Genomic DNA, 17,879 nt, shown 5'->3' on the forward strand with positions numbered 1-17,879 from the left:
CAGAGACAGAGTCTGGTGGACAGTCACTAGAAGTATGTTAGGGGCCATTTGTGAGTGTTGCTGTGTGGAGATCTGCGCTGTAGCTGAGCTGTTTATCACAATTACTGTTGCTGCTCATCAGCCCTAAATATCTTGTTAAGCTCTAAATATAGCACAGAAGGCCAAGTGTTCATTTTTGATTTGGGAATTGTGAAGCAGATTTCACTGAGCATTGGTTTGTTAACTAACCCACTGACAGGGAATGAAAATAAATCCTTGGTCCATTTTGTAACCTGGAATTGTGTTTTCAAGCCGATAGTGTTTATTTTACACAATTTTATATCCAAGCGAACAACAGTGTTGCTCATTTGTTGAATGTAGAGGAAATTTAAGTTCTCAGGATAAATTCTAAGAAGTGTTTAATGCAGCATTGGTACATATCTGATGTAAATGCATTATCAAGGATCAAAAAAAATCAAAATGAATCAATTGTGAATGAAGATCAAATTGAATCAGGCCAACAGTGTTAACATCCAGCCCTAATGATGGGTGTGGTCAAAGCTTTAACAGGCTTACCTTTCCAACAAAAGAAGACACCACAATGCAACCTCCACTATTACTAAGAGCTTTTAATGAGTCTGTGTGGCCTGGTTTAACCTCCCATACAGCAGGAAGTAGAGGTGACAGAAACAACGGAAGGGAAGAACAGAGAAAGAGAAATACAGCAATAGACAGAGGTAAATTGAGGACATGGCAAGCTGTAGCAAGAGATGAGTTTAGAGTCAGTACTTGTCTCTGTTAGGAAACATTCTTGACCTAAAATGCTCCTTCAAGTCAAGTCCTCCACATTTAGAAACTCATGATACTCCAAAAAAATCTCTCCCCATCCTGAAAACAAGGCTTTTTACCCGACTCTCCTTCAGTGCCTTTGACTCTGAAATAATTACAGAGTTCTCATGCGGGGGTAGGATATCTACAACTATGTGCTTCAAAGCAATGCCATTTTCACGGCCACTTGAAAAGTGAAGCATCTAGAATTGTAAAAGTGACAACTGTGTATGTACGTGCACACACTCAAATTATTTCAGATCATTTCCCATCTCCTCTCATCAGCTCACTCAAACTCAGGTTTTTGTTTGTTTTTTTTTGTTTTTTACACTGGGTAGCTCACACAAGGCATTCATATCACTTCATTATGAAAAGCTAGCAGGCTGAGAAATGAGATGCCACTATAACACGGTGGCTGGACAGGATTGTATTATGTACATTCATGATTTATGATTAGCTCCACGCAGAATAAGTCTTGTTTTAGGTTTCTTCATAACACTGAAGGAATGGATTAAATGCTGGTGTGTGGCATGGAGCGTAATTATAAGCTTGGCCCACTAATCTATTTGATTACAGGGTTATCACTCCATTCATTTCTAATAATTCCTCGGGTATTAGCCGGAGGAAATGAGGTATAATTGGATAGGTGAATGAGGACACCAGCATATAGACGGCTGTAGTTGTCCAGCTGATGACTTTGATGAAATTTGCTTCATTGGTATGAAAGACACTTAAGGCCTCAGTATACTTCAAAGAAACTGGTTGAAACTGGTCAGATATTGTAGTTTCCACTTCCAAAAATCCCTCTGTCATGGCCATCTCCTGCCTCCCTTCCCCACCTCACAACTCCAATGCTACCAGATTTGACTGACAAAAAGTCAATGTCACGATATGTGTTTTGTGAATATGAGTTTTGATGTCAGCATAATTGAATGAATGTTTTCTGTTATTTTGGATAGTGTTGTTACATTAAATGTTAAAAGTCTTCTCTAACATGAACAGATGTGAACTCTTACAAGAAACAGGAAGTAACTTGTTGCCATGGATTCCATTAGTTAAGCTGTGGGCTATAAGTTGAGTTCTGTTTTTGCTTTTTGTTTATTTTACATTAAATTAAATGCAATTGTTTAAGTTCTGGTTTCTGTTACCATTAAGTGTACTGACAACTATCAGTGACTTTGAAACTGTACTAATGCAGCAAACTCAGGCAAGTGCTGGAGTTGTAGAAGTGTCTTTTTTCTTTGATTTCTAATCAGGTTTATGGATGTTTATGTGGACATCTGAAATAATAATATCCTTGCAGAATGTAAGTCACACTGAATGTAATAGTACAAAAAGTTGTTTAAATTATAACAAACCCATCCAAAATAATGTTTGCCCACCAACATAAAGAAAAAGTAGGCCAGCCAGGCAGAGAACCGGCAAATATGGCAACACTGTCTATGTCAGTAACAATAAGGGGCTTTGTGGTCATGACATGATAACTTGTACAGATGGGGATAAAAACAGACAGAAGTTCAAACTGTGCCAACAAGTACTTTATTTGAAGCATACTGAGGCCTTTACCATAGCAACAGTCTTTGTATTTTCATTCTGTTTCCTTGTAACTACATGTTTACCTGCTGATTATCACATTGTAGCCCTTGTTAGCACATCATTACCACATACAGCCTGCGGTGCGAGGCACACACTCCTCGATTCCACATTGATCCCTCTCCACCATGCAGCCATATTTACTCAGCACTGCTCCTACTGTTGACTGCAGGAGTCATCGGCGCAGTGAATAAAGCAGAGCAGATGGCTCGCTTTGTATGTCTCACATTCTTCATCTTCCCTGCTACATAGAATAATCTTATTTACACATTTAATACCAATGTTATTTTAACAATTTGTAACTCTGTGGATGTTCAGTGTACAGCTTTGTCACGTCATCCCTTTCTGCCCTCATCTTTTCATGGTCCAACCACCATGAAATGTATCATACACAATCCTTCAGTTGACCGTGCACGAATTACTGCCCTCCTTAGTAACTGTTGCTACACCTGCCATGTTTTTTATTCTCACATGACATGTATGCAGTTTACAATAACAGGCAGCTCTACTATCCTCAACCTTTTCTGAAATAATGTGTCCTTGGCTTGAGACAAAAGCATCATTCTAAAATGAGAAACCTATAAAAAGCGTCTTAAAGATGCACATGATGGCTACATACATGATGTGTTCCTATAATACAGAGGTTAAAGCTATATGTCCCAGGGATTCTCATTAGTTGGTGTACATGTAGAAGACATGAAAATAAAGAAGCAACATTGTTGTATTGCAATAAGCTAGTGATAGTGTACGTCAAGGAAAATTTCAGACATAATCCTGTTAATTATGCATATTTGTCAAAGCGTATGGTTTTACTCTTAACCTTGGGGATAAAATTAAAGGGTGGATGCAAAGGTGATCAGTGGAGCTTTGTTTTAAAATTGGCCTGTGACCCCACAGACAAAGCTAGTTAATAATGTGGTCTTTGGCTGTGGAAGTAATGCTTGTTTACTGCAACAGGCAGTAAGCTAGTTAGCAAGACATGCTAACGTTTTTAGTATTGGAGGGGGTTTAGCAAACGGTCAAATCCCTGGGAGGGTGCCATAACCATCGCTAACTCTAGTGCGTGACTGTTGAGAGTCTGTCTGTGTTTGAGTATTGTTGATTTTGAACGCCTCCTCTTTGTCTGCAGGTTTAGTATTGATGAAGGACGGACGTGGACCGTTCACAACTTCACCAGCACCTCCGTGTTCGTTGATGGACTCCTGAGTGAGCCAGGAGATGAGACCCTGGTCATGACGTGAGTGGAATTTCAATTTCAGCTGGGAGACATGTTCAATTTCAGAACTACTGTCGGAATAATAAAATAAAAATCTATGTAGATTAAGTTGAATTGATTGTAAATGTTCTGAAAGAATCTAAATCAGAGCTTCAATCCAAGTATGAGGATAAATTCCAGTTTGCTGAATTGAGAAGGCTGTGTGGAAGCTGAAATTAAACCCATGGTAGATCCTACACCCTCTACAGTTTAACCCTAACACCTGCCTTCTACTTGGTTTTCATGAGTTGTCTAAAAGGGTCAGAAGCAGCCCTGCCTTTTCGTACACTACATTCAAGGGAGCTCAAGTTTCTCTCCCATCACAACAATTCCCTCTCGATCTGTTGGAGCGGGGGGCCCAATTTCGTGGCGCTAACAGCAACCAGTCTCACTCCTGATTTCCTGCAAAGCCTCTCTCCTCACCTCCAGAGGGTTTGATTGCCGTTACAGCAGAGGTTGATGGGAGAGGAGGCCTGTATGTGCCCTCTGCCCTCCTTCCCTGTCTCACTTTTCTCCTCTCTGACATTTTATTTTGCCGTGCTGCTCTGTATTTGGGAGCTCTGTGTTTCTGTCTCACAGTGTTTGTTTGTGTCTCTGCTGGGACCAGCACCCTAGTCTAGTACTGGTTCTTTTATTAAAACTCAGACATCGGCCAGTTTCATGCACTTTTGATATATGCTAGCATGAGCATATATCAAAAGTTATGAGATCGATTACATATATTATAGATATTCTCAATGGTAGATCTACACAAATTATTTATAGGAGTGACAGCCTTAGCCTTAAAGTATGCATGAATACATTTACAAAACATATGCATTTTTGAGGCTCATCAGCAGCTTGGCTGATGGCACTGTCAGGTGGTCTGTCAGTCACTTCACCACCTTTAATCCAGAGTGAAATATTATATAAAAAATATAGAATTATATATAATCAAGATACATTTTTGGTGGTAATTTTGTACAAAACATATATAATACCCAGAGAATCTAAATAACTGGTGACCCCTTGACTTTTCATCTAGCACCAAAAACGTGTCAGGTTTTCTTTACACTTCATTCTATGACAGCCCTCATCTCTGTGTCAGGATTAATGCCACAATGCTAATAGGCTAACATGTAATGCATGCATTAGATTTCTACTTACTAGATCATCATTCATACTGTAATATGTTTATGTATCTGTTTTCATATACATGCTAACCAAAATCTCAGACAGTGACGTAATTGTACTTGCATGTTTATCATGTTATTGCTATATGTTAAGATTTCTTTCATAAGTATATAGTATTATTTTATGTGATTTCTTTTTTATGTTCATTTCACTGTTGCAGATGTACTGCAAGTTTATGTTACTTCACTGAATGCTTTTTTGGCAAAGAAAAAAGACAGTGTAGTTGCACTGCAAAGGTATTGCCTCAGAGCCAAATCCGAAACACCGGCATGTTATTGCTGGCCTTGCTTTGAGTAGACGAGGAAATGACTCGAAGTGCATCTGAGGCTGCTGAAGTCTGACCACATAGAGCTGAACCCAACAATCTGAGGTACAGATGTCTTAAAGTTGCCACTGTATATAATATAAACCCATTTGATTTGTGTAATAACAAGGCCCCTCTAGTGATTCAAATCTGAGAATAGCAAAGGTTGATTTGATATTGTGCGTATCAGGAGCCTCCCAGGGCTGCAAGCATGGCTGTAGACTTGTTATTGTTTGTTGTCTTCAACTTAAAGAGATTTGTTTGTCTTTCAGTCTACCTCTGCTGAAGCACAAACCTCAATCTTGTTCATTCTTTGGTGTAAAAATGTTCAAAAATAAGAATATTGGCACAAAATCTCAGCTATCAGCAGCTTCAGACTCAAACTGTTGATGTAGGCTTCAAGAGTCCATATCTTCAAGGCTCTGTCTCTCCCTCTCTCTTTTTCCAATCTCTCCATCAGTAAGTTAGCTAGAGTGAGACTTGTCACATCATCTCAGACTCTAGGCCTTGGCCCAGAGATAAGGCCGGCTTCCAGCTGTAATCCGCTGAGAAGGGCAAAGAGATGGTCACACACACACACACACATTGACAGCACACAAGGAGGAGAGACACTCAGACTCACTCACCATTATCTGACACACACTGTCAAGGTTGACACACACATACACACACACACAAATATATATATATATACATTGCCCATCTGGCTTCAGCAAGATAGGGTCAGTGGCCAAGGAGGGGTGTTGAGGGCAGCTCAGGTCTGACAGATTAGCCAGGGTCTATTTCCTTGCCACGGAGTTTCGATTTTTGACGGCGCAGCCCGCCATCCCATAATGAAGTCTTTAAGCAGTGACTTAGCACCAAGGACAGGTGGGAGAGCAGAGATCGTCCACCGCTCATACTAATGACAGCTGGTCAAATATCAGAGACTGGACAGTCTCTCAATGGGCTTATACTGCACATGCTGCTGTATGAGATCATCATGCCAGATTATTCTGCTGCTGACAAACCACTTCCCCTCTTTAGGTTTCCTGCACTGTGCACAACATACTTAGAAAAACAAACTCATTTTTCCTCAAAGGAGCAGCATCTGATCCCATCCAGCACCAAATCTCTCCTGGAAATGACTTGCAAACACATTCCTGGAAATGTTTTCTCCTCCTCGGCTCTGTATTTTAATGAGATGAACTAAGGCAACAAATTTCCTACTGTTAATGAGTGTTGATTTCTTTTCACTGAGCTGATTGGAGTGTTGTTTGTCCACTAATAGTGCTCTTATGGCTCTGGAGTGGCTATTCAAAAGTTAAAAAAAAAAAAAAGTGCTAAATTAACTCTGAGGCTGGAACTGACGCACAAACAAAGCAATAGAGTTGATTTTTACACTTCACACTGAAATTAACAGGGAATTTGCTGTGTGCAAGAGCACATTTAGAGTTGATGTATGAATGAGCAATAACACACCATAATAGTTCATATCTAGTTGAAGCCCATGGACTGGGAGATTGGGGATATAAGGATCTTTAAGGTTGTTATGACATTGCTTTTGTTTTATGTGTTAAGGTTTTGAGTTCTCTGAAACTTCAGCTGTCACTCAGATTCAACAGAGGTGACCAGGATTTCATTCCTGCGTTGAAATGAATGAATGAATTTGATCCAAAAATGTCATATTTTCAACCTAAATCTAAACAAATGTCCTTTGTCGGAATCACCATATTCTCTTATCAGCACAAACTTGTTTCATCTTGATGAGTCAGTATAATTGACGCCCCACACAAAACTGCCATATAAGGCCACCTGTTCTGCTCTGTGTGTGGTCAGGTTTCCTCACAAAAAAATGTTATCAAAGACTAAAATGAGGAAATTCTCAGTCCTCCTGCTGAAACCCAACATATGAACACATAGCAAATTTAGCAGTGTCGGTGGTCCTGTTAGGGCACTGGAAGATATGAATACAGCTGAACAAACCAGCACCGCACTGCAGCAGAGAGAAAGACCGAGTAGTTTGACATGATGAAGCTAGATGCAAAAATGTTCTTGCTTAAGCAAAACAATGCAGGACTTAAATGGGTGGTGGTCAAGAGGACATGACTAGAAAATATTGCACAGTAGGTGATGTTATAGTGTCAGGTACAACAGAGGCGACCTGCTGGAAGAATCTAAGTCAGATTGGACTGGTTTGACTGGAGCCCTTTTAATTACATCATCTCGCTGTGCCCTGTTTTTCTGCAATGGTTTAGTGGCACTGGACTGGAGAATTAGCTCCACCAACTGTTTATCTCAGTGCTTAATATTCACATAACAGCAGTGGCTAGAAATGCACATTAATTAGCACTTTTATTTTGCCAGCTTTCTGGGAACTCAGTTAAACTCTGTGCTGCATTTGGATCGAAACTTGACTTATATTGAACTTCTCAGTAAATAGCTAGACCGTGATGATGATGATAATATGTTGAACAGAATATGAAGTTTGTATTAATGATTTATTTTAGGTGATTTTGAAATCTATTCAGATTGAGGCATTATGTTTCTTAAGACGAACAAGTGCTTTGCCCCTGTGGAGAAATTCATATGATCTGCACATGACATGTACGACATGTCTGGATCACTCATGAATTTTGCTTGTGCTTAAAAGAAAATTCTACATACAAGAAAATGTGCGAATACAACAAATTCTCTTCATCATTCCTATGCTACTTATGAAGAAATCTGTTCATATGAGTGTTTCTGCCATGAGGCTGAGTGTCCCAGTTACACTGGATACTCAGAATTCACTGTGAGCAGTTGTCATAGGGACTGTTTCTTAAGGAAGTAGTTCTGTGGATTGTCCAAAGGAGCCCTGTAGCCTGTTTCTGAAAATAACACTTATTGTTGATGCTTCAAGCACAAAAAATGAAACTTTATTCATATCCATCATAGCAGGATGGCAGCAGAAATCTCAGTAGAAACTGCTTTGGGTTAGTGGCATTCAGTTCAGTTTGCAGTCATTTGGTAAATTGCAAGCCGGTTTGGTTATATACCCCTCTAAAGCTCAACAGAGCAACAGGGAGAGTCAGCAGGGAGTCACAGTTCATTCTGGTCCTCGGACCTCCTTAGCAAAGTTAAACCAGCCCTGTGTAGTGGAAGAATGTAATTTGAGTGAACTCACCCTTTAATAAGCAAGCCTGAAAAGCACATTAGAAATACACAGAATTCTAATGTAGACACTAAAACTAAAGGACAGAGCCACAGATGGATGAACAAGAGAAACAACAAAGGATGAAAAGGTGGAACAGCAGCATATGTGAGTCCACAGTCAAAACATCCATCACTTCCCTTTTATCGACAGCGACATTAGTCAGCTCGCCTTGCAGTCCAACAAGGTGAACGCAGGCTGCCAACTGCACAGCAACATATGTCAGAGTCGCCGACTTGTGTCACATCAGTCTGCTTCAAAAAAACCCTCTGACTGACACACGAGGAAAAGACAGCTGAGTTCAGGAGTGGGGATGGTGTTCATTACCTGTGTTGCACTGTGAAACATCACCATCTAGTGGCAGAGAGGGGAAACTGTAGATCTGTGAGGACCTTTAATGCTGGATGAGGAGTTTATTGATGCTCTCAATTGCAGTTACAGTCAACATGTAATGCAGCAAGACAGTGAAGTAAACATGATCTGTGTGTTGCAATGGCTACATAATATAAGACTTGGATGACGGAGGAAGCCAGCTGTTATACAGTGGGTATCATAACACACTGAATTTTTCAGAATCAAAGGTAAAGATAAATCACTGATCCATTGAAAGATGGTTAGCTGATGTACTTGTGATGTAACAGTGAGAACATCAACACTTGAATATATATCAGAAAATAGTATTAAAGAGCTAGTTTGCCATTTTGGAAATATGCATTGCAGCATTCTCACTTTGTACGTCAGAGCAAATTATAGAGTGGTACGATTACGTACAAAGTCAATGAAGAGACACAATGAGAGGCGAATTAGACTGGAGTGGCACATACTGAAAGCTGAGAATGTTTCAATTTAAGTGATAATCTCACTTGTATCGAGGGGCTTTATAATCAATCTCATAAACATACAGAGATGAGAGGGGAAAAAAGAGAAAGACCAGAGGGATCCTGGTGAATTCAGTCAGAGGCTGAGCTGAACACAAACACACAGATACACAGGTGTATCCATTGCTAGTTAGCATACAAGCTAACACACAGCTGGACCATTGGCTGTTTGGTGCTAATAAACAAAAACTAACTAGCAGTCAAATTTGTTCCACTTCCTGTCTGAACGCACCTTCACACCTTTGGATGAGAAGATTGATTCCACTCTCCTGTCTGTACGCTTACTATTAAGCTAAAAGTCCACATATGAAGGAACATAACTTTAAATTGTGTGTTCATTTCCTGTCTGTGCTGTGTGTGTTGCAGTGTATTTGGCCACATCAGCTACAGGTCAGACTGGGAGCTGGTCAAAGTGGACTTCAGGCAGTCTTTTCCCCGTCAGTGTACTGAGTCGGACTATGACTCTTGGCAGCTCACAGACCTGCAGGTAATGAATAAACACACACACACACACACACACACACATACATTCCAGCTCATATCTGAAAATGAATTCTCACATCTTGCCGTCTACTTCCAGGGAGAGAGGTGCATTATGGGCCAGGAGCGGAGTTTCAGGAAGAGAAAGGACACAGCATTCTGCATCAAAGGGAAGAGCTACACCTCTGCTCTCACCACCAAACCCTGTCAATGCACAGAGAAAGACTTCAACTGGTGAGACCTGTAGGATTATTGACAGACTGCTCTTAACTTTACTGGTCCAGTGGGGAACTGGTTCACTGTTGCAGAAAAGAGTATATGAATTAGAATAGAGTAAATGGCATGAAATCAAAAACAAAACAACCTAATATGAAATGAAATGGTACAGAAAACAATGATGTGAAAAGGTACTGTGACCAGGGAAAACATTCATTTCTGATGTGCTGTCACCTCCTTCATTATTCTTTTCTTGTCACGTTCTGTTTTATTGATTATATAAACATATATACATTTAAAGATATCAACTACACGTAGGATAGAAAATGGTAATAATTCATATTGTCTGCAAAAAAATCCATCGTAACTGTTAAGTCTTGTGCGTGTGTGTGGTGTGTATGTATAGTGACTACGGCTTCGAGAGGTCCCGCACAGAGGGCGATCGCTGCTTCGCCGACTTCTGGCATGATCCAGACTCACCCCCCGAAGACTGCCATCTTGGACAGACCTACGAGTCCACCACTGGGTCTGCACATGTCCACACACACATACAGACAGTTACATAGATAGAGCTAGAGACGGTACACGGCTAGCCTAGCTTAGAATAAAGACTGGAAGCAGGGGGAAACGGCTAGCATGGCTCTGTTCCAAAAATACCTGTAGCATGTGACTCTAACAAATAAGACACATGAGACTAGCAGTGCTGGAAGACATCACTTCAGACAGGCTAGCTGCTTTGTAGTATTAATGCTAAGCTAAGCTAATTACCTGGCTATAATGCACTCTCTAATGCACAGATGTGAAATTGATATGGTTTCTTTCATCTCACTCTCAGAAAACTAATGAGCTTATTTCCCCAGTTGTAGCATATACCTCCACACTCTGACACTTAGACTGTCCTCTGCTGTCTTTCAGTTACAGGAAGGTGATATCTAACGCATGTGACGGGGGGCTTAACAGGCAGCAGAGCGCCAAACAGCACAACTGCCCTCTGTTGCCCCCTAGAGGGCTACGGGTTGGCATCAAAGGGCAGATGCTGGCCGTGGCACCTGGTGATGACATCACATTCATTGTCCACCAGGAACAGGTGGGATGATAGTTATTCTCCTGTTTGTTCCTTCCTTCTTTATTCAATTTGAGCGTGCTGGAAGTCATTGTTCCTTTCTACCAGGGCGACACCAGCAGCACCAAATACCAGGTGGACCTCGGCGACGGGGTTCGGGCCATTTACCAGAACCTGACGGTGACAGATGAACCCATCCAGCATCGCTATGAAAAACCAGGGGTTTACAAGGTCACAGTGAAGGCAGAGAACATGGCAGGGCACGACGAGGCCACCATGTACATCCAGGTCACAGGTCAGCTTCCCAGACATTACCTCATTGTTTTATATGGTTATTACATCAGGTAACTCTGCAGTCTGGCCGCCTCTGGAGTCTTTTTCTTTTTGGGAGGTGGTGGAGCTTTTATGTCTGACTGGTTCTCACAACACAGAAATAACCTGTCAGTAACCCGCACACTCCTTTGACCTAAATTTCTTTTAACGGCTGGTAGAGAAAAAGATGATGAAAACATCGCTTTGCAGTCAGTTCAGTCATCTCTGATATGTCTTTCTCGACCACTCACCCCCCACTGTTAAGGAGACAGGTTAGAGTTTTTTTGTTTTTTTTTATTATAACTTTTCATTTTCCATTTCCCAGGCGCAAATGATTTCCTGCCATTTACCATGTCTGACACTTGGAATGTTGTCACACAAGGCAAATCGGTGACGTCTCACTCAGTGGGGGTTTTATTTTATTTTGTCTTTTACTTTGATTAAACAGCTCTGTCTTTGCACAGCTTTAAAACTCGATGTGCTGGTTTCTTTGTACGAGTGTAGGCTGATGGTGACTCACTGAGCAAAATTAAATTAGGTTTAAATCAGGTCTCAGATATTGAACTTCTCTTTTTAGAAGCACTTGAATTAAAAATGCACATCACTGATTTGACCTGTAATTTAAGACCAATCAAAGCTAAATCATACCCCAAACACTTCCAGCTTTCAGTGTTTGAATAACATTGTTTGCTTTGTGACCTTATGAATTATGTTTTCTTCTCTTCTCAGCTCCTCTGCAAGAAGTGCACTTGGAAGTGGTCCCCATCGCTGGGAGAAACCATGAGGTCAATCTGACAGCCATAGTTCTTCCTACTGAAGCCAACCTGACTGTCTTCTACTGGTGGATAGGAGACAACCTGCGGGTAAAGGATAAACTATAAACATCTTTTTATACTTTATTTTTGAATTTCAGGGTTCCCTTAAAACTGCATGAATTGATTTTTGCCACTTGGCGGCAGCAGCACAAACTGTAAACACCACATTACCATATTATGACCCAGTGAAGTTGGAATGGAAAACATGGAAGCAAACAGAGCAACATTATCATTCATTTGGAGTCTGAGAAATGTAAATCCAGTATTCACTTTAGCTCTGTTTTGGTCTCCACCAACTCCTGAGAAAAATATCCGGCTCTTTAGCTGCTGAAAGATCCACTGTGTTCACCAGTGCAGTAACTTTAAATGTGTCTGTCGGCTGTTTGGTGCTGGACAAAGAGGATTTAACAGCTGCAGCAGGAAACAAGGTTGACAAGAACCAAACTGTGGGTCCAAAAACTAAACCAAAAAGCTCAATTCTGACTGCACGCTGTCAGCAATAATGTCAGCTTGAAACTTTAAACTAGAGAGGGCAGTAAAACACTGCTTTTCAGCTCAGTGTAAATGATCTTTTTGTGGTTCCAAACGTTTCAGACAAACCTTAGATAACTAACAGCCAACCTGTTGTGACTCTGTCTCACACAGCCCACGCTGACTCTGCAGAACAGCCTTCTGAGTCGCTTCCCTGAGACAGGAGAGGTCTCAGTCACTGTCCAGGCGTCCAATGGCCGATCCATGGTGCAGGATACCAGGACTGTCCGAGTCTACGGTAATGCAAAATGCAAAATTCAAACTTCTGTTATTCCATGACCTCATTCTATCAGTTATTCCTGGTCTATGACTCATTCAGATACAACTGAGGCTAGTCTGCTGGCTGACATGTATCCACTGTTGCCTTAAAATATTGTATGAGCTCATCTGTTGTTGTTGGTAAGTGTGTCTCAGGATGAATTATTTCAGATTTCTTTTTATAAACAGACATACTTGTTTTATTCATAAGCTGCAAGCATTAGTTTCTTAAGCGAGAGATAGTGTTACTGTTTGAAGCAGTACAGAATAATGACTGGGATCCATTTCATTTAAAGGAGGACTATTTTGTCTGTAGTTACATGGTCCACATGAGTCTGCTCATATTAATCTTGTTTGTTGTACACACTCCTTTACATCTGTCTGCTGTATGTCAATCAGCTGCTTCCATCTGTTCATGCTAACAGTGCACATCTGCATGTCCAGATTGGATCCTCCACATATGTTCAACAATGCACATCTGTCCATTTGGCACATCTCTGTGTACAGACAGTGTACATTTCTAATTCTACATCAATAGATTGTGTATTTGCTGTTCAGTCTTCAACAGTGGCTTATTTTACACTGCTGCAATGATTGAATTTCATATAATAAATAATAATAGATGTGATGACTGCTAACTGCTCCCCTGTTCTGTCTGATCCCAGATAACTTCCAGGTCATCCCACTGAGCTTCAGCAGGAACCTGGACCACTTCAACCCAAACATCCCAGAGTGGAGAGAGGACATCGGCCAGGTGGTCACCAAAATCCTCGCTAAGGTAGGACTCTAAAATCAAACGACTACAAACATACTATAACACAACCAGTCGGCTTTCCTTAAAGGATAATTCCAGTATTTTTGATTTGTGCATCTTTGTAAGATGTCGTATTTGTGTCTCTACTTGCAAATGTATGTGATGAGATGATATGAGCCACGAACAAGTGGTTCCAGTGGTATTTCTATGGTGATATTCCAAGTAAAAAAAAATCAGCCCCAGCATTTAGCATATAGATAATTATTCAGACAACAGTGACATCATGTAACGTGATTTAAAGGGTTAAAATCCTGTAAATGAATGGATATGTGGTAGTTATGATCAGGACTGACGTGTTAAAAAAAGTTGAAAATAACATGAATATACAAAATGCAAACCAACTAGGTGCACATTCGATACATTAGGTGGCAGAAGCGACCCCTTTCACAGTCATTCCATCCACTATTAACAAAATCTATTGATTAGTGTAACTTTAAGATGTGACTGACCTGTAACCATCTGACCTCAGATCACAGGTGTCCCTCAGGAGTCCCTGGTTACAGTGGTGAAGCCGGGCCTCCCCACCACTGCTGACCTGTATGTTCTCCCATTGGACAGCAAACCAGCCAAGAGGAGCGTGTTTGTAGACAAGGTACATACATATAGATTGAAAACCATATCCAGTTAATGCTGTTTCACCCTCCAAATTCCAAGTTTTGTGAATTGAATATTTTCTCATCCCCAGCGTATTCCAGCCATCATGCAGGCCTTCAACGACAACAATGTCAGCTTTGTGGTGCGAGGAGGTCTACAAGTGTTGGTGATGCTAGCTGACCCAAACGCAGGTATATTTAGATGCTGTGTGCATTACTTCCCATTTAGTCTACTTTTAAAACTACAATTGTTGGTGTTTTTTTTAAATGATAATTGCATGTTATTGATTTATTTCCAAGGGCTAGGTCTAATTGCTAATGACTCAACAGCTACAGCAGCAGAGACTGGTGCGTTTCATGAACCATACACCTGCAGCTCTCTGTGTGAATGCTCATAACCTCAACACTCTTTGATTCCTGTGCCTTTTCCTGTTTTTTCCTGGTTTGCTAACAAATCCAAATCTTATCCAGTCTGAGCCTGTCTGTGCCGTGCTGTGCCGTGCCTTTTCATCCACCTGACGATCCTTCAATGAATCTAAAATGCCTGTGTTTTCTGTGCAGGTGGTTTGTTTAAGAAAAAAAACTTAAACTGAGTTTGATGTTTTGACAGGCTTTATCTCTACTTTCTACCACTCTGTATAATAGCTCCTGCAGATTTTGTATTGAGATCTTCTTCTTCCTTTTTTATACTTTATTCTGAAACATCTGTTCTGATTGTGCAAACATGATGCACTCTTCATTGGTGTATGTGTGGATCATCACCCTAGGTTACCATGGAGCAGCTGGAGGTCCAGGTGTTTGGGCTCTAGCAGTCATTTTCCTAATCAGCATCATTGCCACCGGCTCCTTCATCCTCTACAAGTTTAAAAGGTGAGCTATGTCATGTTAAAGAGCTTTGACATGTCAGTCAGCCTGGATAGGTAAGGCTGGGACCAAAAAGCATTGTCCATCTCTGATATAACAGGGATGTTATATTAATTTTTAGGCCTCCAGATTCTCATGACCTAACAATGCTATGCTATGTTGTATTTTCTATTCAACAATATGGAGATACTGTATGTAATGTATTATGTAAAAACTACAATATTTGATACCTAATTTATTCAGTTTTAAAGTCATATCCTCAGAGTCAAAAAATACACAGTGAAGCTCATTCTTGATGTTCTGAAAATCAACATAATCAGCAGATTTCAAAGCATCAACAATCAGCTGGGATAATGATAAAAGTGCATGTCATGGTATATGGAATTTATATTGCAGTTTTAATCTAATAACATGATATCTCTGGAAATTCAACTGAGAAACTCTGAGACAGATTAGAGAAGAGGATGCAGCCGTGCTAGCTTCTGACTGTGCATAATGATGGAGGACATGTCTCCAGTTTACAAATATGAAGCCAAAATACCTGCACTGCCATCTTGTGTTGGTGACGCTACTTCTAGCCAGAGTCTGTGGAGCTGTCATGTCGTCCATCTTTATATACAGTCATTGAGCTGTAGTTACAAACAGGGGTGCTTCAAGCTAAATGCTAACGTCAGCATGCTTACATTCTCATAAAGATCATGCTGACATGCTTCAGGAGGCAAAGTTTCCTGTGTTTGATGTTGTAGCTTAACATTTGTTAATTAACATTAAACTGGATAAGGACGAATGTCAACAAAAGCAGCATTAGTCATTTCCGATGAAAGGAAATTTTGGAAATGTTGCTCTGATGGTTGATATATTTCAGTTCATGTTATATGGTGTCACATTTCCCAACCCTAGCAGCTTGCATGAAAATTCACAGTTGATTTACTGTGTGAGATATCTTTTGTTACTGCATGCTTTTTTGTTTTCACGTCAGTAGCCCACCAGCAGCACCTCCTCGTGTCCCGAACACTTATGTTCACCAAAAAGTCACCTGAATTTAAACATGCAGTGCAAAGCTACCGCCCCATCTTACAAAAACAACAAATCCCACAGTCCTTGGCTTAGGACTGAGGATGCCTATCCTCCACTGTTTTTCAGGAAGCTTCCAGGAAGCCGCAACGTCTATGCCCAGATGCACAATGAGAAGGAGCAGGAGATGACCAGCCCCGTCAATCACAGCGAGGACACCCAGCACATCATCCAGGGCGAGGAGTTCATCGACGACGACCTGGACTCACAGACTCTAGGTAACGCAGGAGGTAGCCCCGCCTTCCGTTCCCTTATAAGGACTACCACTAACCACTGCTACTAAAACCCAAGCCACTAACACCAGCAGCTAACACACACCAAGGTACTGGAGGACTTCCCCTTTTTCATCCTTATCACTGGTACTGCTAAAAGCCTTGTGGCCTCCAAGGTTGGTCACAAGGCACTGTATGGTCATCACTTGCATTTGCAAGCACATTTAAATCATATCATAACAACAGTATGTCATATCATGTTATTGTGCCAGAATGCTTAGGGATAAATAATGGAACTAATAAACCAACACTGAACAAGCTCATAAGTATCTCAGATGTATCATGGATCATGGTGAATCAGGACAGTTCTAATGTGATTATGCAACCAGTTTGCTTATGATGACTCAGCCATCTCAGCAACAAGGTCAGAGATATGATATGATATGATATGATATGATGTGATGTGATATGATATGATATGATATGATATGAGATATGATATGATATGATATGATATGATGTGATATGATATGATGAAATGCTGTGTGATCAGGCATGTAGTAGGTTAACAGAGGTCACCACCTCTGTGGTATGGAGTGGTGCAGGAATGAGTTTTAAAACCCAGAAGTAATTTTAGCACTACCAGTTCTCTGGTCCCAAAGTCACTGGTTTTTTGAATGGGTTTTTGGTTAAATGCCTGAAATATGGTCTGCGGTTTTAACACAAGCTCAGGACATTTTCACATTTTATTCTATGACATAAAATACATCAGAAAATGCACCATGATTTTTGGAGCTTTTGAGTGTCTTATAAAAGGCGGTTGCTAACAAGTGGCTAAATGAAACTACAGAGGTTGTTGACGTCATTAAAGCCGCACACAAAAACCAACCTACTCACCAGTCCACCACCTGTTTATGGTCAAGCCCTTTCAAACTATCACTAACTTTCTAAGAAGAAAGGCTTTTGTAAAATAGGTCAGAGCTAAATTGAATTATAAGTTTGAAGCTAAGCAGTGGTTACATTGACGTCATGTGACTGTGGTTCATTTAATTTATAGCTTAACATTAGCTTTGCCAATTGTATTTAGGCTTCAAAAATCATAACAATGGTGCTCATCGTGAAGATAATCTTGCTGAACAAAACGTGTAAGTATCACAAACTCTTCTTGCTCACAGAGCTTACTTTTGGCAATAATCCAAAATCCCATCAGCTTTTTGTTGAAAGAACCAAGATGATGCTAACCTCTGGTTTGTCCTTCAAATACGTCATCCCTGCACCACTCTGCTAATCACTATGATAATACCACCATGAGGAAAGAAGAATTATTTATTAATGGTTATGGTGGTTGCTTTCAATTATAACCATCTCTTTACCAGCACTGAACCAGAGCGTGTTGTCATGACGTCGTTCGTAATTGCTCATTTGCCTGCGCGTGTGTCCTGTTTCTTTTTTCTCCCCCCTGTTG

At 40.7% G+C, this 17,879-nt stretch overlaps 2 protein-coding genes across 7 annotated transcripts in view; one reads left to right on the forward strand and one right to left on the reverse strand.

The window, feature by feature from the left end:
• The window catches only part of sorcs2 (sortilin-related VPS10 domain containing receptor 2), a 286,509-nt gene that overhangs the window by 266,303 nt on the left and 2,327 nt on the right, over positions 1-17,879 (forward strand). Inside the window, exons 14-27 of one of the 6 annotated variants that reach the window (XM_051075724.1) lie at positions 3,530-3,637; positions 9,549-9,669; positions 9,763-9,896; positions 10,285-10,404; positions 10,794-10,965; positions 11,050-11,236; positions 11,983-12,116; positions 12,714-12,837; positions 13,523-13,635; positions 14,141-14,263; positions 14,357-14,456; positions 14,565-14,612; positions 15,032-15,134; positions 16,272-16,420. In XM_051075724.1, coding sequence (XP_050931681.1) covers positions 3,530-3,637; positions 9,549-9,669; positions 9,763-9,896; positions 10,285-10,404; positions 10,794-10,965; positions 11,050-11,236; positions 11,983-12,116; positions 12,714-12,837; positions 13,523-13,635; positions 14,141-14,263; positions 14,357-14,456; positions 14,565-14,612; positions 15,032-15,134; positions 16,272-16,420 — 1,736 coding nt within the window. Of the gene's footprint in view, positions 1-3,529; positions 3,638-9,548; positions 9,670-9,762; positions 9,897-10,284; positions 10,405-10,793; positions 10,966-11,049; positions 11,237-11,982; positions 12,117-12,713; positions 12,838-13,522; positions 13,636-14,140; positions 14,264-14,356; positions 14,457-14,564; positions 14,613-15,031; positions 15,135-16,226; positions 17,872-17,879 lie in introns of those variants that run through there. The other 5 variants (XM_018674299.2, XM_018674297.2, XM_051075723.1 and 2 more) reach the window with 5 other exon arrangements.
• The window catches only part of tada2b (transcriptional adaptor 2B), a 106,683-nt gene that overhangs the window by 48,762 nt on the left and 40,042 nt on the right, over positions 1-17,879 (reverse strand). The window lies entirely within an intron of this gene.

The sequence above is a fragment of the Lates calcarifer genome, linkage group LG14 (genome assembly GCF_001640805.2).
Source record: "Lates calcarifer isolate ASB-BC8 linkage group LG14, TLL_Latcal_v3, whole genome shotgun sequence".
Classification (NCBI taxonomy): Eukaryota; Metazoa; Chordata; class Actinopteri; family Centropomidae; genus Lates; species Lates calcarifer.